At 39.2% G+C, this 25,073-nt stretch overlaps 2 protein-coding genes and 1 pseudogene across 2 annotated transcripts; all 3 read left to right on the plus strand.

Annotated features, from left to right (window-relative positions):
• LOC104734017 lies at nucleotides 2,090-6,259 on the plus strand (annotated as a pseudogene).
• Nucleotides 10,842-12,988, plus strand: LOC104734018. The gene is made up of 3 exons (XM_010453529.1): nucleotides 10,842-11,935; nucleotides 12,019-12,185; nucleotides 12,504-12,988. Exons 1-3 carry the CDS (start codon nucleotides 10,842-10,844, stop codon nucleotides 12,986-12,988), a joined length of 1,746 nt encoding a protein of 581 aa, XP_010451831.1.
• On the plus strand, nucleotides 23,813-24,145 carry LOC104734019. Its single transcript, XM_010453530.1, has one exon. It carries the CDS (start codon nucleotides 23,813-23,815, stop codon nucleotides 24,143-24,145), a length of 333 nt encoding a protein of 110 aa, XP_010451832.1.

A 25,073-nucleotide genomic window follows, 5' to 3' on the forward strand; every position in this document is an offset into this window, starting at 1 on the left:
GTTTCTTTCTTTTAATGGGATGATTCGGGATTGTGTGTTTTTGGAATTTCCCTATCTTGGGAATTCTTTGTCCTGGCGGGGTTGGCGTGATAAAAAACCGATCCGCTGTCGGCTGGACAGGGCTTTAGGTAATGAGGATTGGCATGAATTGTTTCCTGACACAGTTACGGAATATCTGCCTATGATCGCTTCTGATCATACGCCTATAGTGGTGAGTATAGGTGGGAAGCGACCGCGGGGGAGGAGAAGTTTTATGTTTGATCGGCGCTGGGTTGGGAAAGAGGGTTTAATGGATGCTATTTTGTCTGGGTGGGCTGGGGAACCAGATAATGGTCCCACCCCTTTTGTGGACAAAATTGTAAGCTGTTGACGGGCGATATCTCGGTGGTGAAAAACACAAGTACCATATGGTAGGGATACGATTGAGGATTTAAAACGACAATTGGAGGTCGCTCAGACCGACGACACGATTTCTCCGAGTGTCATCTCAGACTTACATACCCGTCTACGAGAGGCCTATCGGGATGAAGAGATTTATTGGTACCTGAAAAGTCGGAATCGTTGGATACGGGTGGGTGATAAAAATTCTAAGTATTTTCATGCCCAAACAAAGAAGAGACGGGGCCGTAATCGGATTACTGGTCTTTTTGATAAGAATAATGTTTGGTCTACAGAGGATGCAGACATTTGCAATACGCCAATGTCTTATTTTGAGGAGTTGTTTACTTCGATTAATCCATCTAGTTTTGAGGATGTCTTAAGGGAGGTTGATATTGCCATCACGGATGAGGTAAATGAGCGGCTAATGGCCCCAACAACGGAAGCAGAGGTTCAGTCGGTTCTTTTCATGATGCATCCAGATAAGGCTCCTGGTCCGGATGGGATGACAGCTTTGTTTTTCCAAAAGGCATGGAGGGTCATTAAAACTAATCTTGTGGATTTAGTCAATCGGTTTTTCGAGGAAGGTACTTTTGATAAGAGTTTAAATAGTACGCACATCTGTCTCATTCCTAAAGTAGCAAAGCCTACCCGGATGACTGAGTTGCGTCCTATTAGTTTGTGTAATGTAGGATATAAGGTTATCTCAAAACTTTTATGTCAAAGGCTAAAATCTGTCCTACCCGAACTTATTTCAGAGACTCAATCGGTCTTTGTTCCCGGTCGCTTGATTTCGGATAATATCTTGATTGCCCAAGAGATATTTCACGGATTACGGACTAACCCATCTTGTAAGGGGAAATTTATGGCAATTAAGACGGATATGAGTAAGGCATATGATCGGGTGGAATGGGTTTTTGTGGAGAAGGTACTACGGAAAATGGGGTTCTCGGAAACATGGATATCATGGATATCATGGATTATGTTCTGTATTACGTCGGTTGAGTATAGGGTGCTTCTGAATGGTCAACCAAATGGTTTGATAGTCCCAGAGAGAGGGTTGAGGCAGGGAGATCCATTATCTCCTTATTTGTTTATTCTTTGTACGGAGGTTTTAATTGCCAATATCCGTAGAGCGGAGTTAGATAAGAAGATTACCGGGATCAAGGTGGCCAACAAATGTCCTCCAATTACGGACTTGTTGTTCGCGGATGATAGCTTATTTTTTTGTAAGGTAGATAAGGAGCAATGTGGAGCTGTTTTGGATATCCTTAAAAATTATGAGGCTGCTTCGGGGCAGCAAATCAATTTTGCCAAGTCCTCCATTCAGTTTGGTCATACGGTCGATGAGGCAGTTAGGGTAGAGATGTAGGAGGTTCTTGGGATTACAAATGTGGGTGGTATGGGCTCATACCTAGGGTTACCAGAGAGTCTGGGTGGGCCTAAGATGAAGGTCTTCTCCTTTGTCCGGGATAGACTGAATAGTTGGACAAATGGTTGGACGGCAAAGTTGCTTTCCAAAAGGGGGAAGGAGGTGATGATTAAGTCAGTTGCTACAGCTGTACCGACATTTGTGATGTCTTGTTTTCGGTTACCAAACATGGTCACCTCAAAACTTTCTAGTGCCATAGCAAATTTTTGGTAGAGTGCTAATGGACAGTCTGGAGGTATGCATTGGCTGGTTTAGGAGAAGTTATGTTGTCGTAAGCAGATGGGCGGTTTGGGATTCAGGAACGTTGATGCGTTTAATTTGGCATTATTGGCTAAACAATTATGGCGACTGATTGAGGCTCCGGACTCACTGTTTGCCAGGGTTTTCAAGGGTAGATATTATCGGAACTCAAACCCAATGGAACCTATTCGGTCATACTCTCCATCTTATGGGTGGCGGAGTATTGTGTCTGCTAGATCTTTGGTAAACAAAGGGCTTATTAAAAGAGTCGGCTCCGTGGACTCCATTTCTATATGGACTGATCCCTGGATTCCAGCTCAATCCCTGAGACCAGCCATTAGTCGGTGTCCTTTTAAGGACCCTGCTTTAAAAATCTCTCACTTAATTGATTATCAAACTAATTCATGGAATATGGATGTGCTCTAGGAGCTTTTCGATCCTGGAGATGTTGAGTTGATAGGGGCTTTACCCTTGGGGTGTCCCTTGACGGTAGATTCTCTAGGTTGGCATTTCACAAAATCTGGGAAGTATACGGTGAAGTCAGGATATAATGCTGAACGTATGACATCTCGTCGACTTTTTCAGGCTCTTGGCTGTGGTCCAGAGATAACTCTGCTTCTTGCTAGTGTATGGCAGGTTAAATGTCCACCAAAAATACAGCATTTCATGTGGCAGGTATTATCCGGTTGTGTTTCGGTATCAGCAAATCTGCGGAGGCGGGGTATTTCCTGTGATTTGGGTTGTGCACGGTGTGGTGTCTTCGCTCTAGACTGGCCGGCTTACTCAACATACCTCGACGCTATCAGGATTGGCAGGGAGGAGTTTTCTTCTTTCTCTTTATCTTTTATTTTGCGTAATGCTAATGTACATGCAGACTCTTTGGCACGCCAGACGCGTACCTCTCCGCATAATGTTTTATTTGTAAACAATTTTTCACATAAATGGCTCATTTGAGCTAATTCTTTTGTTGTCAGAAAAAAAAAAAGCTGATTAAAATTTGTGTACTAAGTACTAACCATTCAACGTTTTGATTTTTCAATACCAAAAAAACCGTAACAGAAACCGAGCTCAAACCTGTTCCATATGAAACTTTCAGGAAGCTATTTCACATTCCGGTAGCTCAAACCTGTTGGTTGTTTTTAAAGCTAAGTGACCCTCCGTTTTCTCGAAACTTGGCTACTTATAAGAATTGTTTTTGAGTGTGTGTGAGCGCAAGTTACTGTTGTTCTCACTTAAAAAAATTTCGAATTCACATTGTAATCTTACATTCTCTCTTTTTTTTAATTTGGACAATACTTAATTTCGACTAGAAAGTAATTAAGGTTCATTAAGAAGAGGGTCTCTTTAGCCAAAGCATCCGCCTAACGATTGCGATTACGTCTCTTTCCTTTGGGTTTTGTTAAAAATTTTGTTCGATTTTTTAATTAGCAAATATGGTTGTGTGCCACTTGAGTTCTAGGATTCAACTTATTTTCATGTTCTAGCTAACAATTTGGTTGTGAAGATTCTTCATCAAGATCAGTTAAAACAATTTGAAAGAAAAAAAGATAACATGGGCAATCAAGAATTTCTCCTCTTGCAATATGATAATATTTATTCTGATCATCTCGTAGTTGGTCACTCCAAATGAGATGGGACTTCAAGCTGGGCGTTCTGCCACTTAATTGCATCTATAATTGCCTTAAGGATAACTTCACTGGCTGAGAATAGACGACCTTCAAAAAGGTTGAGGTTCCGGGCAGTCCAAAGGTTCCACAAAATCCAGGGTGCTAGCGGAGTTAAAGCTACTCCCGAAGGAGGGAGGGTCACAAGTTGGCCTAGCTTCTGTAAAAGGAGACGAGGGGAGGTAAGCAGGAGAGGGTTTAGGTGGGATGCGAAGGGTGTTGTAACGCCCGCGAGCCAATTTGTGTATTTTTGGTGTGGGTGTCGATCGACACCCTTGGTGGCATCGATCGACACCATGATTTTCCGGTTTGGTCGGGTTTGATTTTAATTGCGGATTGGTTCGGTTTTGGTTCAATTAAATCCCTAATCGTGTTGTTAAGTGTCTGAGACGAGATTGAGGGTTTTGGGAAAGTCTTTTTGTCGCCGTTTTGTGAGAAAGAAAGGGAGAAAAAGAGAGAAAAACATTTCTGAGTTTTCTGGGCTTGTTCTTGGAGATTTTGGAGAGATCTGAGGCTGTAGGAGGGTTATCTGTTGCTGGAAACGAAGGGGGAGTTTCTGGAGGTGTTGTTTTCCACGTTTCTCAATCCAATCTTCCTGTTCTTGAGGTGAGTGCTTGATCATGTATATAGAGGTGTCAAACAGGTCGGTCCACATTTCTTTTTTCATGGACCGCAGCGGCTCAACCCGCTAAGACCGTGGTCGTTAAAGTTATGCCCAAGCATGTCCTCAACCTAAATTTTATTCAATTATTCTTAAAAAATTTAGTGGCAAAGAAAAAAAAGAAATTTTAAAATAACTTATAATATTGATATTTTGGAGTTATCTTAATTGGTATAAATTAAATTTCTTCACATTATCACATATTTCACGTATTATATATACAGAACTATGTAAAAAATATTATTTATATATAATATATTTATTTTAATCTTTTATTTGTGGTTTTTGGGACAACCCGCCAACCGCAGACATACCTTACTAAAATCCGTAATCCCGATAGACTTAATTGTAATAACCATCTTTTAACAGTACACCACAAGCCTATATTTTTTTTATATAAACTATATCTTTAGAAATTTATTACTTTTTAGTATATAATATACTGATGGTCGTAGCGATAGATTATTGACATTTTAAATTTATAAGAATATCGATCATAACCCGTCCCATAATAATTTAAGTTTATTAAAGTTTATTAAATAATATATTTAACACATTTATAAAAATTAATTGCTATACAGAAATCTGACTGTTTAGGAATTTAATTTTTTTTTGTTTTATGTATTTTTTAGGTACTTTATTTGGTAATGTTACTTTTCTACAAATCTTGTTATAGATTAAATATTTTATATTTAGTAGAGGAACTCTTTAGATTTTCTATATATTAAAGACGAAAAATCTGGAGGAATTTTTTAAAAAATTAAAAAATTAAAAAATTTGAAGTAATTGAATATGATTGATTGAAATGAATATAGAGTTTTCTATATTGGAAAAGCGAAAATTTTGTTTAGTTTTGCAGAAAATTAGGTTAAGAGGTGGAAATAATTTAGGAAAATTATATTGGATTGATAGGAGAATATTTAATTAACATACATTATTTTGCATATTTCGATTTTTTGTTTTATTTTTTTTAAAAATATTTTAATGGTAATGGCATTGGTTGTAAATATCTTTGAACTCCAAGCCTTCTTCTCAAAAATGCTGTGAAAATAATAATATAGATTGAAGACAAGATATAAACATAAAACCAACTCATGTAAACAAACAATCTCTTTGTTCAAAAAAAAACACAAGAAAAAAAAACAATCAAAGTCTTAAATTCGCAATTACTTTTAAATTTGTTTTTTTCCCTTGGGTAAAAATAACTTTTGAATTAATATTACCTATATACTCACTTTTTTTTCCCATTTTACATTCAATAGAGGGTGCCTGTGGATACGGTGATCTATTCAGGCAAGGCTATGGTCTAGCCACAGCAGCGTTAAGCACGGCACTCTTCAACGACGGGTACACATGCGGGGCTTGTTTTGAGATCTATTGCACCAATGATCCACAATGGTGTTTGCGCGGATCCATCAAGATCACCGCTACGAATTTCTGTCCACCAGATTACACCAAAACCAGAGGCGTTTGGTGCAACCCACCACATAAACACTTTGATCTCTCCCTAGCCATGTTCCTCAAGATCGCCAAGTACAGAGCCGGGGTTGTCCCAGTTAGATACAGACGTATTCTTTGTAGGAAAACCGGTGGTGTCAAGTTTGAAACCAAAGGAAAACCATACTTCTTAATGATCTTGCCATACAATGTAGGAGGAGCCGGAGATATCAAGTACATGCAAGTCAAGGGAAACAAGACAGGGTAGATAACAATGACAAAGAACTGGGGACAACACTGGACCACTGGTGTTGTATTGACCGGCCAAGCTTTATCGTTCAGGGTTACGACGAGTGATGGGATTACAAAAGATTTTTGGAATGTGGTGCCATGGTACTGGGGATTTGGACAGACTTTTGATGGATGGATTAATTTTTAGGAGAATGCTTTGAGTTTTGTTAACTGTGTGTGGCATACCACAAAATATTATGTATTAGGGGGATACTCCTTACGTTACTTAAAATACATTAATAAAACCGCAAATCAAAAAGATAATCTGAAGTAATTAAACCCAAACAAAAGCTGATTAAAATTTGTGTACTAAGTACTAACCATTCAACGTTTTGATTTTTCAATAACCGTAACAGAAACCGAGCTCAAACCTGTTCAATATGAAATTTTCAGGAAGCTATTTCACATTCCGGTAGCTCAAACCTGTTGGTTGTTTTTAAAGCTAAGTGACCCTTCGTTTTCTTGAAACTTGGCTACTTATAAGAATCGTTTTTGTGTATGTGTGAGCGCAAGTTACTGTTTTTCTCACTTTAACAAATTTCGAATTCACATTGTAATCTTACTTTCTCTTTTTTTGTTTTGACTAGAAAGTAATTAAGGTTCATTAAGAAGAGGGTCTCTTTAGCCAAAGCATCCGCCTAACGATTGCGATTACGTCTCTTTCCTTTGGGTTGTGTTAAAAAAAATTGTTCAATTTTTTAATTAACATATATGGTTGTGTGCCACTCGAGTTCTAGGATTTAACTTATTTTCATGTTCTAGCTAGCAATTTGGTTGTGAAGATTCTTCATCAAGATCAGTTAAAAGTAATTTGAAAGAAAAAAAGATAACATGGGCAATCAAGAATTTCTCCTCTTGCAATATGAGAATATTTATTCTGATCATTTCGTAGTTGGTCACTCCAAATGGTAGTAAAAGTTGTTTATGATGTTCTGTCCATTTTAGGTTTTCCATGATCTTAAATGACTATTATATGTTAAAATTTATTTTTTTTCGAAAAACTTATCTAAGAGCATTTCCACTGGTCATTTTTAAAACTAAAAAAAAAATAATAATAATAATGGTGTATTTAGATGTTTGAACAGGAGAAATAAGATCTAGACAGAAACATTTTACATCCTCAAATCATGATGTCTTAAAATTTAATCTTAATTATTCTTATGTCACTTTTATAAGTATGACTGATAATGATGGTCTAAGGTGTCTCTAGAGGTTTAGTAAAATAGGAAGAAATGAAACCACTAATTGATTTTTAGCTCTTTTCTTATCAATGAATATATCTATATTAACATTTTTGAAGTACATTTTGGTTTATGCCCTTTAAGTTTTGCTTATTTAATTTGTTTTAATTGTAACATTAACCCCTAAAGATTTTCCTAAAATAATATTTCGTAGAAACTCAATTAATGGAACTATTTAAATCAACCTATTTTGATATGTTTATTGCCATACAAAGATTGACAAAATCTATACATTTCGATTGTTCCCAAAACAACTTTACGCATTAAATTTTTAATCACATACAAATCTCAAAATCTATTTTAATAGATTTTTAGAGACTGTAGGATCTTTTCAATTTAAATGACACAACCGAATTTGAGTAACAAATGATTACAATCCCAATAATTATTATACCATTAATAGCATCATAAAAACGAGAACCCAAATTTAGAAACGCAATAATCGCAAATATATAACTTTAGCAACAAGAAATACATTTACTTCAGTATACATTGCGTTAAGAAACTGAATATTGTTCTGAGATAATGGTATCAACTCAAATAGGAAAACACGTAAATCTCTCTTTTATTGCTACGGATCGTAAACTCCTTGCTCATCAAGCATATTTTCATGTATAAATATCAACTTCACAAACGTAGCACAACACCCACAACTAAAACCTACAACGCTATAGCTAAACAAATTGAGAGAAATGGCTGCAACATTTGGTTTCTTGAAAGATGTCCGCAAAATTAAACTTTTACATTTTAAAATATTATTATTGATATAAACTTAATAAGAACTTAAAAATATTATAAATATGTAAACTTATAAAAAGTTTAAATTTGATAGAATGTGGTTATATGGCCGAATAGGTTATAAACAAAACGGGTTTGAAATAACATTATTAAAAATTTAAATATCATTGACTCAGTAGTAAAATACAGGTTAAAACCTCATTTTATTCTTTGGTCAATACCGTGAATCTATTTCACATATCAAATCAAACGGACTTTTAACTAATATTGTCATATTGTGTAACACAATTAAAAAGCATTAGCAAAATTGTGACTTAATGAGACAATAGCTTATAAATTATTTATTCTTTGTTCTAATAATTAACAATATAAATATAATCTCAAACTTTAAACAAAACAAACTAAATGTTACAAACAAAAAAAATTGATTTTTCTTTTAATAAAAAGATTATCCCGCGGTGTATCGCGGTTAAAATATAGTTTAATATTTATAATTGGATATGTCATCTTTTTTAATTCATGAAAAAACAACCCTCATTAGTCATTGTATTAGCAGTAAAAAAAAAAGAAATGGGACTTCATTCCACATTTCATGACCGGTAACTAATTAACCATTTCATTCAAAATACATTGGGGGGGGGGGGGGGGTTTTTTTTNTTATTTCTCAAGATGCAGATTGACTACATAAATACACTTCACATTCCACATTTCATGACTTTTTACAATCTATTAGGCTTATCATTTTATTCAAAATACAAAGAGCAATGTTATTACTTCTCAAGATGCAGTTTGACTACATAAACTTCAACACATTTGCAAATATTTAATTTTAATCACTCCACATTTCATGACTTTTATTTACCTGTTGGCATTTACTTCTCACTTCTCAGGATGTGGTAAAATAACGGGAAGGGTTGTTTCATTTTGGTATCATATATGGTTCTAGGTCTAGGATTCACTGTAGCTTTAGCTGTTGATGTTTGGGATTTCATGCTAAAGTTAATTATGTGAGTTAGTCAATTATGTGTGGCATGGGGTCTTGGAACATCCTCTTCGAGCCTTCAATGTGATTCCACGGTAAGATGTGTGTTTGAAATCACATTGAAGGCTCGAAGAGGATGTTCCAGGATCCCATGCCACACACAATTGACTAAATCACATAATTAACTCTAGCATGAAATCCCAAACATCAACAGCTAAAACTACAATGAACTCTAGACCTAGAACCATATCTGATACCAAAATGAATCAATCCTTCCCGTTATTTATATATATATTTATATCTCTAGTGGTCTCATATCCACTAACAACCTAATATCAATCAACAACAGCGGATGACCAATAATACCATTAAACCAATAGGAATCAACAACAATATCATCAGATTGCTCAATTCCAATCTAGAGGAGAGTAATTCCTCATACCTCTTGTTTTGGGCCGTGTATGTTTGGCAATGGATGATGGTTTCTCTTTGAGTTTGTAAATCGTGGTGAATGGAATTTAGTGGCTGGTGAAGAACGAATTAGGAGATCGTGTTTTGCGACTAGTCTGACAATCTCACCTTCCCACGTCTTTCGGAGATTAATGGATCTAAAATTTCCAATTTCTCTGTTTTCTTCATACCCGGATAAAGCTGCAAAAGGCCTTGGTGAATTATGGAGTCAAAAGCTAGAATCTGATGGATTCTTGTGGTTGATAAGGCAATTTTCTCGCCGGAAATTTTTAGATCTGGTCGCTATTGATCAAGGGAGAGTAGGACTATGTGACAAGGGCGTCCGTACAACCGACCGTACAACCGTCCGTACAACCAACCGTACAATCGTCCGTACAAGTGTGAGCACTTGGGCTGCGATCCATCTACATGGGAGAAGAAATGAGGCCTTAGGAGATTGTATTGGAAGAGAAGAAGGATCCAGAAAGAGAGACACAAAATATCTCAAGTGGTTGGTGGAAGAGAGTCACATGTGACCGTTAAGACAAGTCCACATAGGAGCCGTCGCTTTCAATATTACCTCGTCCAAGAGAAGACTCCTTTATGTCCCTTTCCTCATTAATTCTTCCCTAACGGCTCTATACTGTTTTGTATGGCTATATCAAGCCTTGTAACACACATTTGTAATGGACTAATCTAAGTCATATTCTTTTCTCTTATTCTTTGTGTTCTTACGATTCTCTCTCTCTCTCTCTCTCAAGTCTTGATTCCGCAATTCTAACATGGTATCAGAGCCAGGTTGTTGTTCTTGACAATCTAACTTTTCTATTCTTCTCATTCTTCAATTCTTCTCACTCGATTCTCATTCTTGTTTTGTTTTATTCTCCGGGTAAAGTCTTTATCCAACGGTCCATAGCACACAAGTATGGAAAACTCAAAACCACTTGTATTACCAACCGTTCTCAAAGGGGGAAACTACCTCCTGTGGTCAAGAACCACCAAAACCGCACTATGTGGTCGCGGACTATGGAGCCATATCGAAGGTGGTAAAGCTCCAAGAAAAGCCACCAAGGAAGATGGAAAAGAAACCATCAAAGAAGATGAAGAGGAGGCTAGACTCGAAGAAGAAGCCAAATGGTTCCAAGAAGATCAAACCGTCCTCTCCATTCTCCAAAACTCTCTCGAAGCTCCAATACTCGAGGCGTACTCATACTGTGAGACAGCAAGCGAGCTATGGGAGACTCTTAAGAATGTCTTCGGCAACATCTCCAACTTAACCCGTGTCTTTGAGGTCAAGAAAGCAATAAATGACTTAAACCAAGAAGATATGGAGTTTAACAAGCACTTCGGCAAGTTTAGATCTCTTTGGGCCGAGTTTGAGATGCTTAGGCCAAACACGATGGATCCGGCTGTACTCAATGAACGGAGGGAACAAGACAAAGTGTTCGCTCTTCTCCTAACTGTCAATCCAACGTTCAACGACCTCATCAAGCATATCTTGAGGTCGGACAAGCTTCCCAGCCTTGACGACGTTTGTTCTCAAATTCAAAAAGAACAAGGTTCTCTAGGCCTCTTTAGTGGAAAAGGGGAGCTTGTCACGGCAAACAAAGGAGTTTTCAAGCCAGAAGACCAGAGAGCTAAGGGAGGGTGTGAACATTGTAAGAGGAAGAACCACACCAAAGAGAAATGCTGGTTTCTTCACCCTCACCTCCGTCCGAATCACAACAACAATGGTCCGAGAGCAAATCACACTCACGCCAAGGAGGAACAAGGTGAAGCCGGATCATCAAAAGGTGGAGAAGAGACTACTTCAGGAGACTATGTGAAGAAGTCAGACCTAGAAGCCTTCTTCAAATCCTTGGCTCTCAAGGAGTCAAGTGGTAAAACTTTCTTCACCCTAAAGCCTAATAACTCTCTAGTAGTAGATTCGGGTCCTTCTCACCACATGATTAGTAACTCGAATCTCCTAAACAATATTGAACCGGCTAGAGGTAGTGTTATAATTGCAAATGGTGATAAAATATCAATTCAAGGTGTTGGGAACTTAAAATTGTTTAATAAAGAATCTAAGGCTTTTTACATGCCTAAGTTCACTTCTAATCTCTTGTCGGTTAAAAGAGCCACTAATGACCTTAATTTCTATGCTATATTTGGGCCTAATGATGTTTACTTTCAGGATATTGAGTCTGGAAAATTGATTGGTGAAGGTGGAACCAAAGACGACCTCTATGTTCTTGAAGATATTTCACCAAGCTCACCTAAATCTTTTTCTCTTAGCTCTCATCTTGGAGTTTCATTTAATGTTATGTGGCATGCTAGACTAGGTCATCCTCATTCTAGAGCACTTGAATTGATGATTCCTAATGTTTCTTTTGATCATCTAGTTGCGAAGCTTGTATCCTTGGCACACATTGTAAAACCGTATTTTCTAAGTCTACTACCTTCTATGAAAGATGCTTTGACTTAGTTCATTCTGATGTTTGGACATCCCCTTGTGTCTCTAGGGATAACAACAAGTATGTTGTGACCTTCATAGATGAAAAATCAAAATATACTTGGGTTACTTTACTTCCCTCTAAGGATAGAGTGATTGATGCCTTCACAAACTTTCAAAATTATGTTACTAACCAATTTAATGCTAAGATTAAAGTGTTTAGAAAAGATAATGGAGGTGAATACACTAGCAATCGATTCAAAGAACATCTAGCAAAGCATGGCATTATACATCAAACAAGCTGCCCATATACTCCTCAACAAAACGGAGTCGCTGAAAGGAAGAACCGACATTTGATGGAAGTGGCGAGATCAATGATGTTTCACACCAATGTTCCTAAGAGATATTGGGGGGATGCGGTGATGACAACATGTTATCTCATCAACCGAATTCCAACAAAAATTCTAGATGATCAGTCACCATTTGAGGTATTAAATCAATTTAAACTATCCATTAGTCATCTAAAAGTTTTTGGGTGTGTTTGTTTTGTTTTAGTACCCGTAGAGCTCCGAAACAAACTTGAAGCCAAGAGCATCAAGTGTATCTTCCTTGGCTATTCGATAACTCAAAAGGGATACAAATGTTTCGATCCTATCAACAAGCGCACTTGGGTCTCTCATGATGTCAAATTCCTTGAAGAACAAGGATATTTCGATAAGAAAGATTGGGAGGACTTAAAAGACCTTGCAACACAAAATGATCAGTCGGCAAGCCTCCGGTTCCTTCTAGATCACCTTGGAGCATCATCAACTCCAAATCAAACTATGTCCCAGGATACTACACCTGACTCAACTGGCAAGCCTACTTCGACTTTACCTCAACTGCAGACGACTGATCCAACTGATGCGTCACATGATACTACGGTTCTTGAGCCGGAAGGGGAGGACAGCATGATCGAAGAAGAAGTAGAATTGGTAGAATCACCACTTCTCTCAACCGATCACACCGATCCGCCTCCACAACCGAGACGTAGTGCATGACTCAAGTCACAAGACAAACTTCTCTCGACTGACCACACCGATCCACATCCACAACCGAGACAGAGTGCACAAATCAAGTCACAAGACAAAAGAGTCTACTATAACAATGAAGCCATTGCTCATCCAATTCAAGCTGTCTGCTCACTTGCTCTTCTCCCAACCGATCACCAAGCTTTTCTTGGAAAAATAGATGAGCACCAAATACCACAAACGTATGAAGAAGCTAAGGAGAGTAAAGTCTGGTTGGATGCAGTTGATGATGAAGTGGGAACCATGATGAAGTGGGTTTAAAACTTTTAATGAAAAAAGTTGACGACAAAAAAAAAATATATAACTTACATAAGACATTTGTAACTAGATAATTTAACTTACATATGGATTTTAAATTAGCAAATGCAGATCGTAAGTATAATGTATATGAAGTATTTGATTTTGTTACTGAGAAAAAAACACGAAAAATAGATCTCAGAAAACTTAAAAGAAAAATAAATGAAATACGATACTGTTTTGGTAAAGTTGAGTAAGGCAAAGTTATTATCTTATTTCATTAGCATAAAGATTTAGGCGTTATACCAAAAGAAAAATAAAGATTTGAGCTTAATACAAATAGGCTTAAGGCCTTTAATGCTAAAATATCAGCTTCTTCATTAGCTAATCCAGGAACTGAAACAAAAATAAAGACAACCGACAAAGCACGAGAGGCGTTGTCGGAGAAACCATGAGGATTCGAGAAGCTTGAATTATAGGTTAATTCTCTGATTAATATGTTGATTCAAAGATAACTCTTGAGATCTCCAGATTCGTAACCGATTCGATCATTGCTCCCAACGCCAGACCTTCCGCTACCAAGGGTGAAGGGTGAATCTACAATAGATACAACCTGAGAGGACCTGCATGTGTCTACATATTAGACAACCGAACAATCTGATTGTTTTCCCAGTAAGCTATATTTGTTTTCCAATAGTTAAAGATATATTCTTGAGTCTTGAGTGTAGATTGATTGGAAAGTCTGAAATATTAGTAAATCTTGTTTAATGATAGAATATGCTTGATAGGATTGTAAAGATTGTGAAACAAAAGAACATTGTTACCTTGTAGATGTTAAGTATAGAGAACACACACCGCAAGTAACCCACTTGAAAACGCGTCAAGCAAATGCTTCTTGTTTAATCTTATATGAAAAACTCTCGTTTCTTACAAGACTTGAAACTAACCACACTCTCCTATCTATCTAACACAACACCCTGTGTAGATCTAAAAGAGTTAAAACACATTCACCTTCTAAGCCTTTTTATGAATGCTTGAAGGTTACAGATCTCACAATCTTTTACCCCACAAGTGCTAGCTCTTTTCGTGCCTAGCCCTAGTCTTTTTATACTTGCACCAAAGATCTCTAACCTAAATCTTTGTGCATCCTAACAAAAAAAAAAATATCCTTGATCCCCAAGGATATTACATCCTTATTCCCTTAACGAGATATACTCTCAATATCTTCAAGTATATCACAATTGCTTCTTCTTTCCAAATCCCATGGCTCGTCATCTTGTCCAACAATATTTCTCCACATCAGCACTCCATGCCACGTCAGCTAATCAGAACTCTAGGACTCTCCAAAGCATTGTGTCACCATCAGAGCTCTGATGCACTTTCAATCTCCCCTTTTGATTGAATCTTGCCATTCAAGCATCCATAGCATCAAACCTGAAAATGCACAAACAGCAACAGCCAAAACAAACACAACCGTACCAGCAAAGTATTGCATCTCACAAAACAAAGACGGTTAACCGATTAACAAGTACTTGTTAAAACAAATTAAATCATCCTACAGATCCAAACCGAGTCTTAAAATCCAAAAAAAAAAAATGCAACAGAGAGCAAAAATAAACAACAGCTCCACCATAGCCCAAACTCCCCCTCAAGCTTCAGACTCATCTCTCCCTGCTTGTTTGGCACAGATTAGTCAAAAATATCAATAGGATATGCCAGAAATGAATACAAGCAGAGAGAGAACTACTTACCATCGCCCAAGGCGTCTTGCAAAATCTTGATGGCCAACCAGATGGCTTTGTGCTCTGCAGACGAACCACTATGAAGAACAGGCTCCGTAGTAAGTGAAGCAGTCTTCTTCCCCTTGGTCTTTTTTTGTGTCCTGTGGCTGAAGACTCAGAACAGGTCGCTGAGCTTCCAAGAGCTGATAGATGAGACTGGGAAACGTCAACCTGAAGCCAGATTGAGCTTGCAGACCCAACTGTATGACCTGATCATAGATCATCCTTCCAAAGTCGAACGGAATGCGATGCATGATCATGTAGATCACTATTGCTCTGTTCGTCGAGATGTAACTGGTGTTCACCCATGGGAGACCAGTTGCTGCAGCATATCTTATGCAGATCCTTTATGACCGTGTTCTTGATTGCTGTTGACACCAACTGCTTGCAGGACTTCACCTTACCACCGGATAGGAAGAGTGCGAGATCCTCCTCAAGAATGGCTGCTGTCTGCAGGCGTTGCTCGCGCACATCAACGGATTGCAGACCGAAAAGGGAATTGATTCGACCAGGAGAGAACTTATACACCCAGTCGTGAACAAGAACATCAACAGACTCCCCCTCCACCTTCACCGCAGGGAGATTTGCCCAAAACTCATACACAGCGTCCGAGTCAAAATACCCGACTTGAGAGACAGTTTTCAACAAACCAGCCTGATCAATCAGCTCCCTAGCTTTGTCATCAACTCCTAGGGAGTAGCAGACTTCAGAGGCAAGGGTTCGAGATGCAAAGAATCCATACCTACGAGCAGCTTCAGAGGATATGAACCGTTTAACTTGCAACCCTAGAAAGTATTTTAGCACTCCCACCATACTCATCTCAAATTCCTGAGACATGCTTTCCACAAACTGTTTTACTAGAGGTTAACAGGTAGAACCAAAGACAATGTCGGCGACATAGATCTGAACAAACATTAGCTCGTTGTTGTTGTTAAGAGCAAACAATTTCTTGTCTACACTCCCTCGATTGTAACCCTGATCTAGGAGAAAAGTACTCAACCTCTCATACCATGCTCTCGGAGCCTGCTTAAGACCATATAGTGCTTTCTTCAACCGATACACATGATTAGGATGTTGTGAGTTCTCAAACCCTTTTGGTTGCTCAACAAAGACCTCTTCTTGTAGAATTCCATTCAAAAAGGCACTTTTTACATCCATCTGATGCAAGGTAAACTTGAGAGCACACGCCATCCCGAACATAAACCTGATTGATTCTAACCTTGCTACATGAACAAAAGGTTCATCAAAATCAACTCCTTCAACTTGAGAGTAACCTTGAGCCACCAATCTTGCTTTGTTCTGCATGATGCACCCACTAGCATCACTCTTATTCTTGAAGATCCACTTTGTTTCCATTACATTGACGTCCACATGACATTGAAAGAGTTCCCACACATTTCTCCGCTCAAATTGTTCCAGCTCATCTTGCATTGCAGCAACCCAGAACTCATCAAGATGCGCTTCTTTATGATTTTTTGGCTCAATAGTTGAAACAAAACAGGCAAATTGAACAACATCAGAGTCCTGAGAGATAGTCGCAGGAACAACAACCTTTGGTTTCTTTCCAGCCAGCTGAGCAAAATCAATTTGCTTTCCTCTGGTAACTCTTCCCCCCTGAATCGCAACTAAAACATCATTAGAGGAGTGATTCCGATGAACCTGAGAAGGTGAAGGAAGAGCATCGGGTGATGACATAGGTTTGACTGAGTCATCATGGCTTGCAGGTTCTTATGCTGACTTCTCATCATCAGTTACCAGGTCCTTGTCTGAGATGACAGGAACCATAGTGACCCGTTGGAACGAAGTATCGTCAAAGACCACATTGACAGTTTCTTGAATAGATTGTATGCATTTATTGTAGACACGAAATACAGTGCTATGTCCAAAATAACCAAGGAAGATCCCTTTATCACTCTTGGAGTCAAACTTACCCAACTGATCCTTGTCATTCATAATATAACAGAAACATCCAAACAGATGAAAGTAGCTTACTGTAGGAGACTTCCCTTTCCACAGCTCATAGGGAGTCTTATTGGTCCCTGGTCGGACATACACTCGGTTGATGATATAACAGGCTGTGTTAACAGCTTCATCCCAAAACCGATGAGGGACCTGATTTCGATGCAGCATAGCCCGTGCCATCTCATGCAGCGTTCTGTTCTTACGCTCAACAACTCCATTCTGCTTTGGTGTTCTTGGTGCGGAGTATTGATGAGTAATACCTTGATGACCACATAATTGATCAAACCTGTCATTCTGAAATTCTCCTCCATGATCGCTACAAATAGTTTGGATAAAATATTTTTCACTCATGATCTGCAAGGCAAGTATATAGAAACATTCAAGGGTATCAGACTTATCATGAAGAAATCACACCTAGGTGTAACGAGTGAAATCATCAACCATGACAAAAATGAACCGTCGGCCAGATATACTTTGGACTTGTATAGGACCCATCAGATCCATATGAACCAGTTCAAGTGCATGACTAGTTCGAATGTCTGACAATAACCCATGAGATGCTTTGACCTACTTGCCATTGTTTCATGGACCACATATGAAATGTGGATCACCCTTCAGCTTAGGAATCTCACGCACAACTTCTTGATTAGCCAGCTTCATCATTGTGCGAATATTCAAATGACCAAGTTTCTGATGCCCCAGTTCCGTGTCCAATTCAGTGGTTGTGTTGAAGCATTGCACTGTTGATTTCCACATGTAACAGTTATTACCAGATCTCCTTCCTCTGAGCTTTACAGACCCTTGCTGATCAACTGCCTTGCACCCCTTCTTGGTAAAAGTAACATCCAAGCCTTCATCACACAGTTGACTGACACTGATCAGATTTGCCTTCAAACCATTAACCAAAAAAACATCCTTCAGATGTGGTTAAGATTCACCACCAGTTGTACCCTTTCCTCGGATTGATCATTTTCCTCCATCTCCAAAAGTAACTCTTCCTCCAGCAACATCTTCTATATGTGATATATTTTCATAGGTACCTGTCATATGTCTAGAACACCCACTGTCAAATTACCATTTGGCTTAATCAACCTCTATTCTTTCGGCTGTGTATGCCACTTGACAATAGAGATCATCCTTCTTGACATACCCCAGATTGTTTCTTCTTACAGTTGGATAGAACATGCCATGTTGTATCAGATATGACACTCGATTTTGAAATTTGTAGCATTGGGCCTTATAATGGTTCATATGACCACATTACCAGCATCCTCTTCTTCTGCTGAGCTGGACATGTGTCTGAGCAGTCTGCTGATAGCTGTTTGGAGCATATGGATGTCTTAAAGGCAGTCCAGTCTGCATACTCATCCTTCTGTGTTTCGAATTCTCCTTCCGAGGACGCTGACCATACGGACCAGTCGTTGTAGGAAATATCTTCTCTTTCAGCTTCGACTCAAACTCCGATCCTTTGACAAATTGAGTAGATATGCTAGTGTTTGTTCCTTGATAACCCATACCCCACTTCAAATTGCTTGATCTTCCACTACTGAGTAAGGTATCCAAATCTTTAGTTCCTTTACTCAGCTTCTTGATGTTCTTCAGCTGTTCCTCTAACTGCTTCTCAAGTCGCAGAGTCTTAGCCTTCTATTCACTCAGTTCTTTAGAAAGCATTGCAGTATTCAGCTACAGTGTATCCCTCTCGGAAGTTAACTGGGTGTTGTCTTGAGTCTTTTGCAGCACTGTTTTGATGAGAAGCTCTATCTAATCTTTCACCGACAAGTCAGCCTCCTCTCCATCCGAGCCAGAGTCAATCTTCTAATCTACACCTTCATTTGTCACCAAGACCTCATCTTCTTCATCTTCCACAATGATACCCAGCAGTGCCACAAAGCTGTTCAGAATCTCACCTTAGCTCTCTTCTTCATCTGAATCGCTTTCACTCCAGGTAATGTAAGATTTCTGCTTGTTCTCACGTGAAGGACAATCAGACTTAGTATGACCATAACCCTTACACCCATAACACTGCAGAGAACTCATTCATTTGTTGTTTCGAAACTCAGACTTGTAATGTCCATATCCCTCACACTCTTTTACCCCGTAGTAAACACCCCACAGTTTTGTTAACGGTGCTGAACAGATCCCAACATTAAACGCAAAACCTCCACTCCATCGACCCAATGAATCCCGCAACGCACCTCCACCTGTGGCTAAACCACTGTTCCCACGTGAAGCTCCATCAGTGTTCAGCTTAAACAAGCCATCATTCGGTGCTTGCCACTTAATCAACCTTTCAAATCTCTCCCTCAACCCAATATTCTCCTGAACCTGCTTATAAGCGCAGCTTACCTCAATAGCACAATCCTTAAGGTACTTCACCGGCACTTACCAACCTCGCCAAAGACATAACCACATCTCCACTTCCAAACCTACCAAACTCCCAAACCGAAGACCATTGACCAAGCATACTCCGTCCCGGCAACAGTGGAGCGTAAATTCCTGTACAACCACTCCAACAGTGTGTCCATCAAGAACTGTTGTCTCTTGCGAACCAGTAATAGTCTTTGCCATAACCCTGCAATCGAAGGACAGTCTCTCAACACATGAATGATAGTCTCTTCCCCCCCCTCCCCCCCTTTGCACAACTGAGAAATGCTTGTCTCCCCAAGATGCCTCCGAAACCGCTCTGCATTGGGCATAATAGCCTGATTACCAACCAACCAAAGGAAAACACGCGCTCTCTCTGGGACCACAGCTCGCCAAATCAATGCAAAAAAACTTGTCATATCTGGTCTAGGCATGTCGTCCTTCGTCAACAAGCTATTCAACGCAGATTTAACCGTGAAGGACCCATCAGCCATCCCACCCCATGACAGCCGATCTCATGCTCCAGTAACATCATCAACAACCACCATCGTAGCTCATGTTGAATAGCTTGCGGAATATATGGCAGTATCCTACTTAGATCACAGCATGGACCTTCACGCCAAAACTCCTTGACACGAAAATCTATGTAATTGTTTGGCAGGTCTGCAATCACCCGACTCATTAAGGATTCCTTCGAGAGCCAGCTATCACTCCAGAAGTGTATAACAGAGCCATCTCCTAACACCCACTGACACCCTTTCAAGACAACTTCCTTGAGACCAACAATGGTGTTGCGCCAAACCGCAGAACACGGCCTCTTTTTCTCTATCCAACGAGGATCCTGAATCCCACCCACTCTGTGTTTGCTACGTAACACCCCTGCCCAGAAACTCGAACGGTCATTAATGATCCACCGTCCTATTTTGGCCAGAAGCACTCTGTTCATCATCTTCAAGGAGCGAATCCAAAGTCCCCCTTCACGTCGCGGCTTGCAAATCCTGTCCCAAGCCACCAAATGTTGCTTTTTCTTCGCCGCAATACTACCCTACAGGAAAGACCTTGACACTCTGTCTAAACCATTCAACACTCACACTGTGGTCAATACTCAGTCTACCCCGGATAAAACTGGATTGAGCTGGACCAATCAAGTTCTCAATCACCCGCTTTAGCCGCAAGACCATCATCTTTGTAATTATCTTAAATAAGACGTTACACGGACTAATAGGCCAAAATTGAGTAATTTGTTCCGGCTTGGTAACTTTTGGTATAAGAACCACAAGCGCGTCATTCGTCTCCATAGGCAGCTCCTTAGACTGAAAAAACTCCAGTACAAAACGCACCACCGACGCTCCAACCAGCTCCCAACAATCTTGATAAAAAATAGGTTGGTACCCGTCCGGACCCGGGGCCTTGAATCCCCTCATGCTCCTAACCACTGTCTCTACTTCCTCCTTAGTAAAAGGTCTATTCAAGCCTCGTCGCTCATCACTGGTGAGGGTCGCAAAACCCTCTACCGGAAGCTTGTCAACCACACTCGGAACATCATCCAGTGAATATAAGCGTTTGTAATACTGTACCACCAGTTGTTCAAGTTCCTTCGCATCTGAAATCCACTGATCCGCAACATTCTGTAACATTTCAATGCGGTCTCCGTTGAATGATAGTGGAGGTATGAAAATATTTGGTGTTACGATCTTCACAAACAATCCACTTCTCCCTTGGCTTTTCAAACCATGGAGTCTCCTCTTGTTCTAACACTTCGTCAAACTATTATATTAACACATATCAATAACTCTCTTTGATGAATTCTATATATATATCAACCAATTAATTTCAAAGTATGAATAAAAATAAAATTTCTCTAATTTTTTTTTTTTTTTTACCAAAGTCCAATCGAGACTCATATTTAAAATGATAATGTTCAATATTAAAGCGAATTTTAAGCCCAATTTCTTTTAGACCTTTCTTCTTCTTCTTCTGTCTTAATCATTATCCCTAATATTAAAATGAATAAAAAGAAAATAAATAATGTGAAAATATGTTTTGGTTAACGAAAAATAAGTAATTTTAACATGCTGTATAAGTTATTTGTGACTAAAAAAATAAAAGTTAAGTTGTAATATTTTTAATTTTGTTTCTTTTTTTAGTGTTTAAAATTTTTAGAATTATATTTGATTGTTAATTTTATGATTTAACCTTTAGCATACCGCGGGATAATTTTATCTTTTACATAATATTTATTGAAACAACCGCACCCAGAATCTCAATCCTCACACAAGATCCACAGGAAACAATCTCATTGGAACTCCATAATTCCGACGAGACAACCAGCGTAGAAATCACTCCTTACAAATACTCCCACAAATACACAATATCCCACCTCATCTAGTTACTGAATCGCACAACCAACCACCCCTAGCGACCGAGTAATAAGAGAGGTGGGCTGGAAGATTTGATTTTGTCCAGCCGCAGACAACACTTTCCAACAAATACTTCAATCACTATCAACTTCTCTAGCGCCCCAATGCCCAAAACATCACTTCCGTCGATCTCTCCTCATCCAACCCTAACTCCAGCTGTCCTCCTATGACCCAAACACACAAGATGCTGGTGTCGACCGATACTACCTTGGTGTCGTTCGACACCCCAACCTTACCACAAAACCTTCTATGCCAGACCAAAATACAAGCAATTGATTAAATCAAAAACCAACTGCTAATTTCACAAACCCACCGTTGGATATGGAGCCTGTAGTACCACGAAGCTACCCACCAAATTTCAGCCAAATCGAACTCCATTTCATCCTCCAAACGTTGCTCCGAAATAGCCATCTTGGACCAGTTCGCGCTGTCCGCACGTGGGTGTTGGTGTTGACCGACACCACCATTGTGTCGAATGACACCAAGCCTGAAACACAACCCAAAGTCGATTTCAAGCGCCTCTCGGCCACCAAATCCTAACTCGATGACCAATACTCTTTTCCCCACGATTAATCACATATCCAACATATTGATAAGGATTTCAACCATAAAAGTAACCCATGGATTCTTCTCAATCCATCTTACCCATCACCAATCCACCACAATCATCCCAAAAGCCTAGATAAACCTAACATCAATCACTTACCTTGGATTAGGAACGAAATCTGAAGAAGGAGCAACACCTCACCACCAGCAGTGCTTCCCCCTCCTCCTCCACGCCACATGATTACTCTCCAATTTACATGTTTTAGACACCCTTTTTTGTCCATATTTTTCATTATATGTACCCTAAACTTATAATTTTTAGGTCCTTAACCGTAGGAATTTGCATCTAGGCCATTTAGGATGCTTCATTGTTGCATTTGTACATTTTGGATGAAAACAGATGCTTTGGAGTCCAAAATGGGGAAGAATGAGGTAAAACCCGAACATGTACCCGAAGGAGTGACCGTGCGAGAAGAACAGTCCAAACCTTAACCCGATCAAAGAGGATCTGAGCGCAGGAAAAAAAACCAGAAGCCTTACCCGAGGAACTACCCAACTTGAATCTCGTGCACCGTCTCGAGCAGACCTTCGGGCAGCAATAAGCAGCTAGGTTAAAGGGGTTTCCATATATATACCCCCTTTATTCTTCTCGCCCTAGGAGACCGCAGACACTCATGAACCAGAGAGCGAGAGCTTCTGAGAGAGAGAGAGAGAGATAGAGAGCAATTTACACATTTTCTTGCTTTGTTAGGATTCGATTTATATTTCTTTTGCTATTCTTTTCAGTTTCGATTTTGTACTCTATCACTTTTATCTTAATTTCAATTCAATGCAACTTTCATTCATTTGTGTTTTTATGCTTTTGACCATGAGATCTGAGTAGTGAATCAAGGTTTTAAAAATGGGATAGACAAATAGTGTTTCTGATCAGTTAGGATTTCTTAGCTTGAATGTTTATTTTATAAAAATTCCTTTCTAGATTGGTGTTCTTAATGCTATTTTCAGAACAAGAGGTTGAGATTAGATCTAGGGTGTTTTGCCATCGAGAGATGTTGTTGAAATGCTTGAATCAATCAATGCTAGAGATTTACTCACTTAGCCTAAGAAATTAGATGTGTAAGGAGTTTATTGACAATAATAAATCGGATTTTAATGCCTGCTTAGGATTTCAACTTTGCTTTAGCCTATTCATTTACTTTACATTGTTACTTACTTGGTTTGCTTTGGTGTTTTGAATTCTCTTTTGCAAGGTGTATGAACTTGAGAAGTCAAGGCCAAGGCAATTTATTTGAGCCTGTTGAAGACATTCACCGTTTTGAAGGAGAGAACCACCGATTAGCCCGCCAAGCTATGGAGAATAACCCTCCTCCTGCTGCTGGTCATAATGGAAATGACCAGCACAATGATGACCAAGCTCCTCTCCATCCTCCAAGACAACCAAGAGTCATTGGAACTTTTGATCAGCCAAACATTCATGGGAACCCATGGGAATTAGAGCACCTCCCGTTGAGAACAATAACTATGAGATCAAGTCAAGTCTTATCAACATGGTGCAGAGCTCAAAGTTTCATATTTTGCCTATGGAAGACCCTCTTGACCACTTAGATCAGTTTGATATGATGTGTGGGACAGTGAAAATCAATGGTATCTCTGAAGATGCATTCAAGCTCCGCCTCTTTCCGTTTTCTCTTGGAGATAGAGCTAGGACTTGGGAGAAGAACCTACCAGTGGGATCAGTCACCTCTTGGGATCAATGCAAGAGAGCTACCAAAGATAAGGATGTTATACATTATACAGAGGGGTGCAACCAAAGATAAGGATGTTGCTTGACACAGCAAGTAATGGTAACCTTCTTGGCCAAGATGTTGATGTTGGTATGACTTTGGTGGAGAATCTTGCTCAAAGTGATGGCAACTATGGGGAGGATTATGATAGAACTCTAAGAGATCATTCTGATATGAATGAGCAGCACCACAAGGAGATCAAAGCATTGAATTACAAGATGGATAAGATGATTCTTGCCAATCAAAAGCCAGTCCACTTTGTTACAGAGAGTGATGTCTATCAAGGGTATCAAGAAGGTATGGAAGCCTGGGTTGAGGGACAAGAAGAGGTCAACTATGTAGGTGTACAATGGTATAACAAGTTCAATCCCAATTACCGCAACCACCCATTGAATGACAAGATGGAGAACCAGGGAAACCTGAACCAAACCCAAAGGAATTCATTAATGCCATCATGTTGAGAAGTGGTAAGCCTAAAGGAGCTCAATAGAGATATTGAGCCTACAGGAGGGGAGGTAGTGGTTGAGATTAAGGATGAAGATGAGTTGATATTGAAATACTTGGGTAAAGACAAAGAAGCTATGATTGACAAAGGGAAGAGTAAAGTGGTTGAGGAACCAAAGCAAGACAAGGCCATTGATGAAGATTTCAAGAAAAGTAAAGGTGTTGCCAAAGAAACTCTATTTCTGCGTCCACCATATGAACCAAGATTGCCATTTCCTGGTAGGTTTAAGAAGCAACAAGTGGACAAGTATAGAGCTATATTTGATGCACAAATGAAGGATGTTGCTATTACAATGCCTATCATAGATGCATTCTTGTTGAACCCATTATACAGCAAGTTCCTCAAGGATGCAGTTTTGGAGAAGAAGAAAGCTCTACAAGGAATAGTTATCTTAACTCATGAGTGCAGTGCTATTATTCAAAACAAGGTAATAGCAAAGAAGCTTGAAGATCCTGG

The sequence above is a fragment of the Camelina sativa genome, chromosome 12 (assembly GCF_000633955.1).
Source record: "Camelina sativa cultivar DH55 chromosome 12, Cs, whole genome shotgun sequence".
NCBI classification, from domain to species: Eukaryota; Viridiplantae; Streptophyta; class Magnoliopsida; order Brassicales; family Brassicaceae; genus Camelina; species Camelina sativa.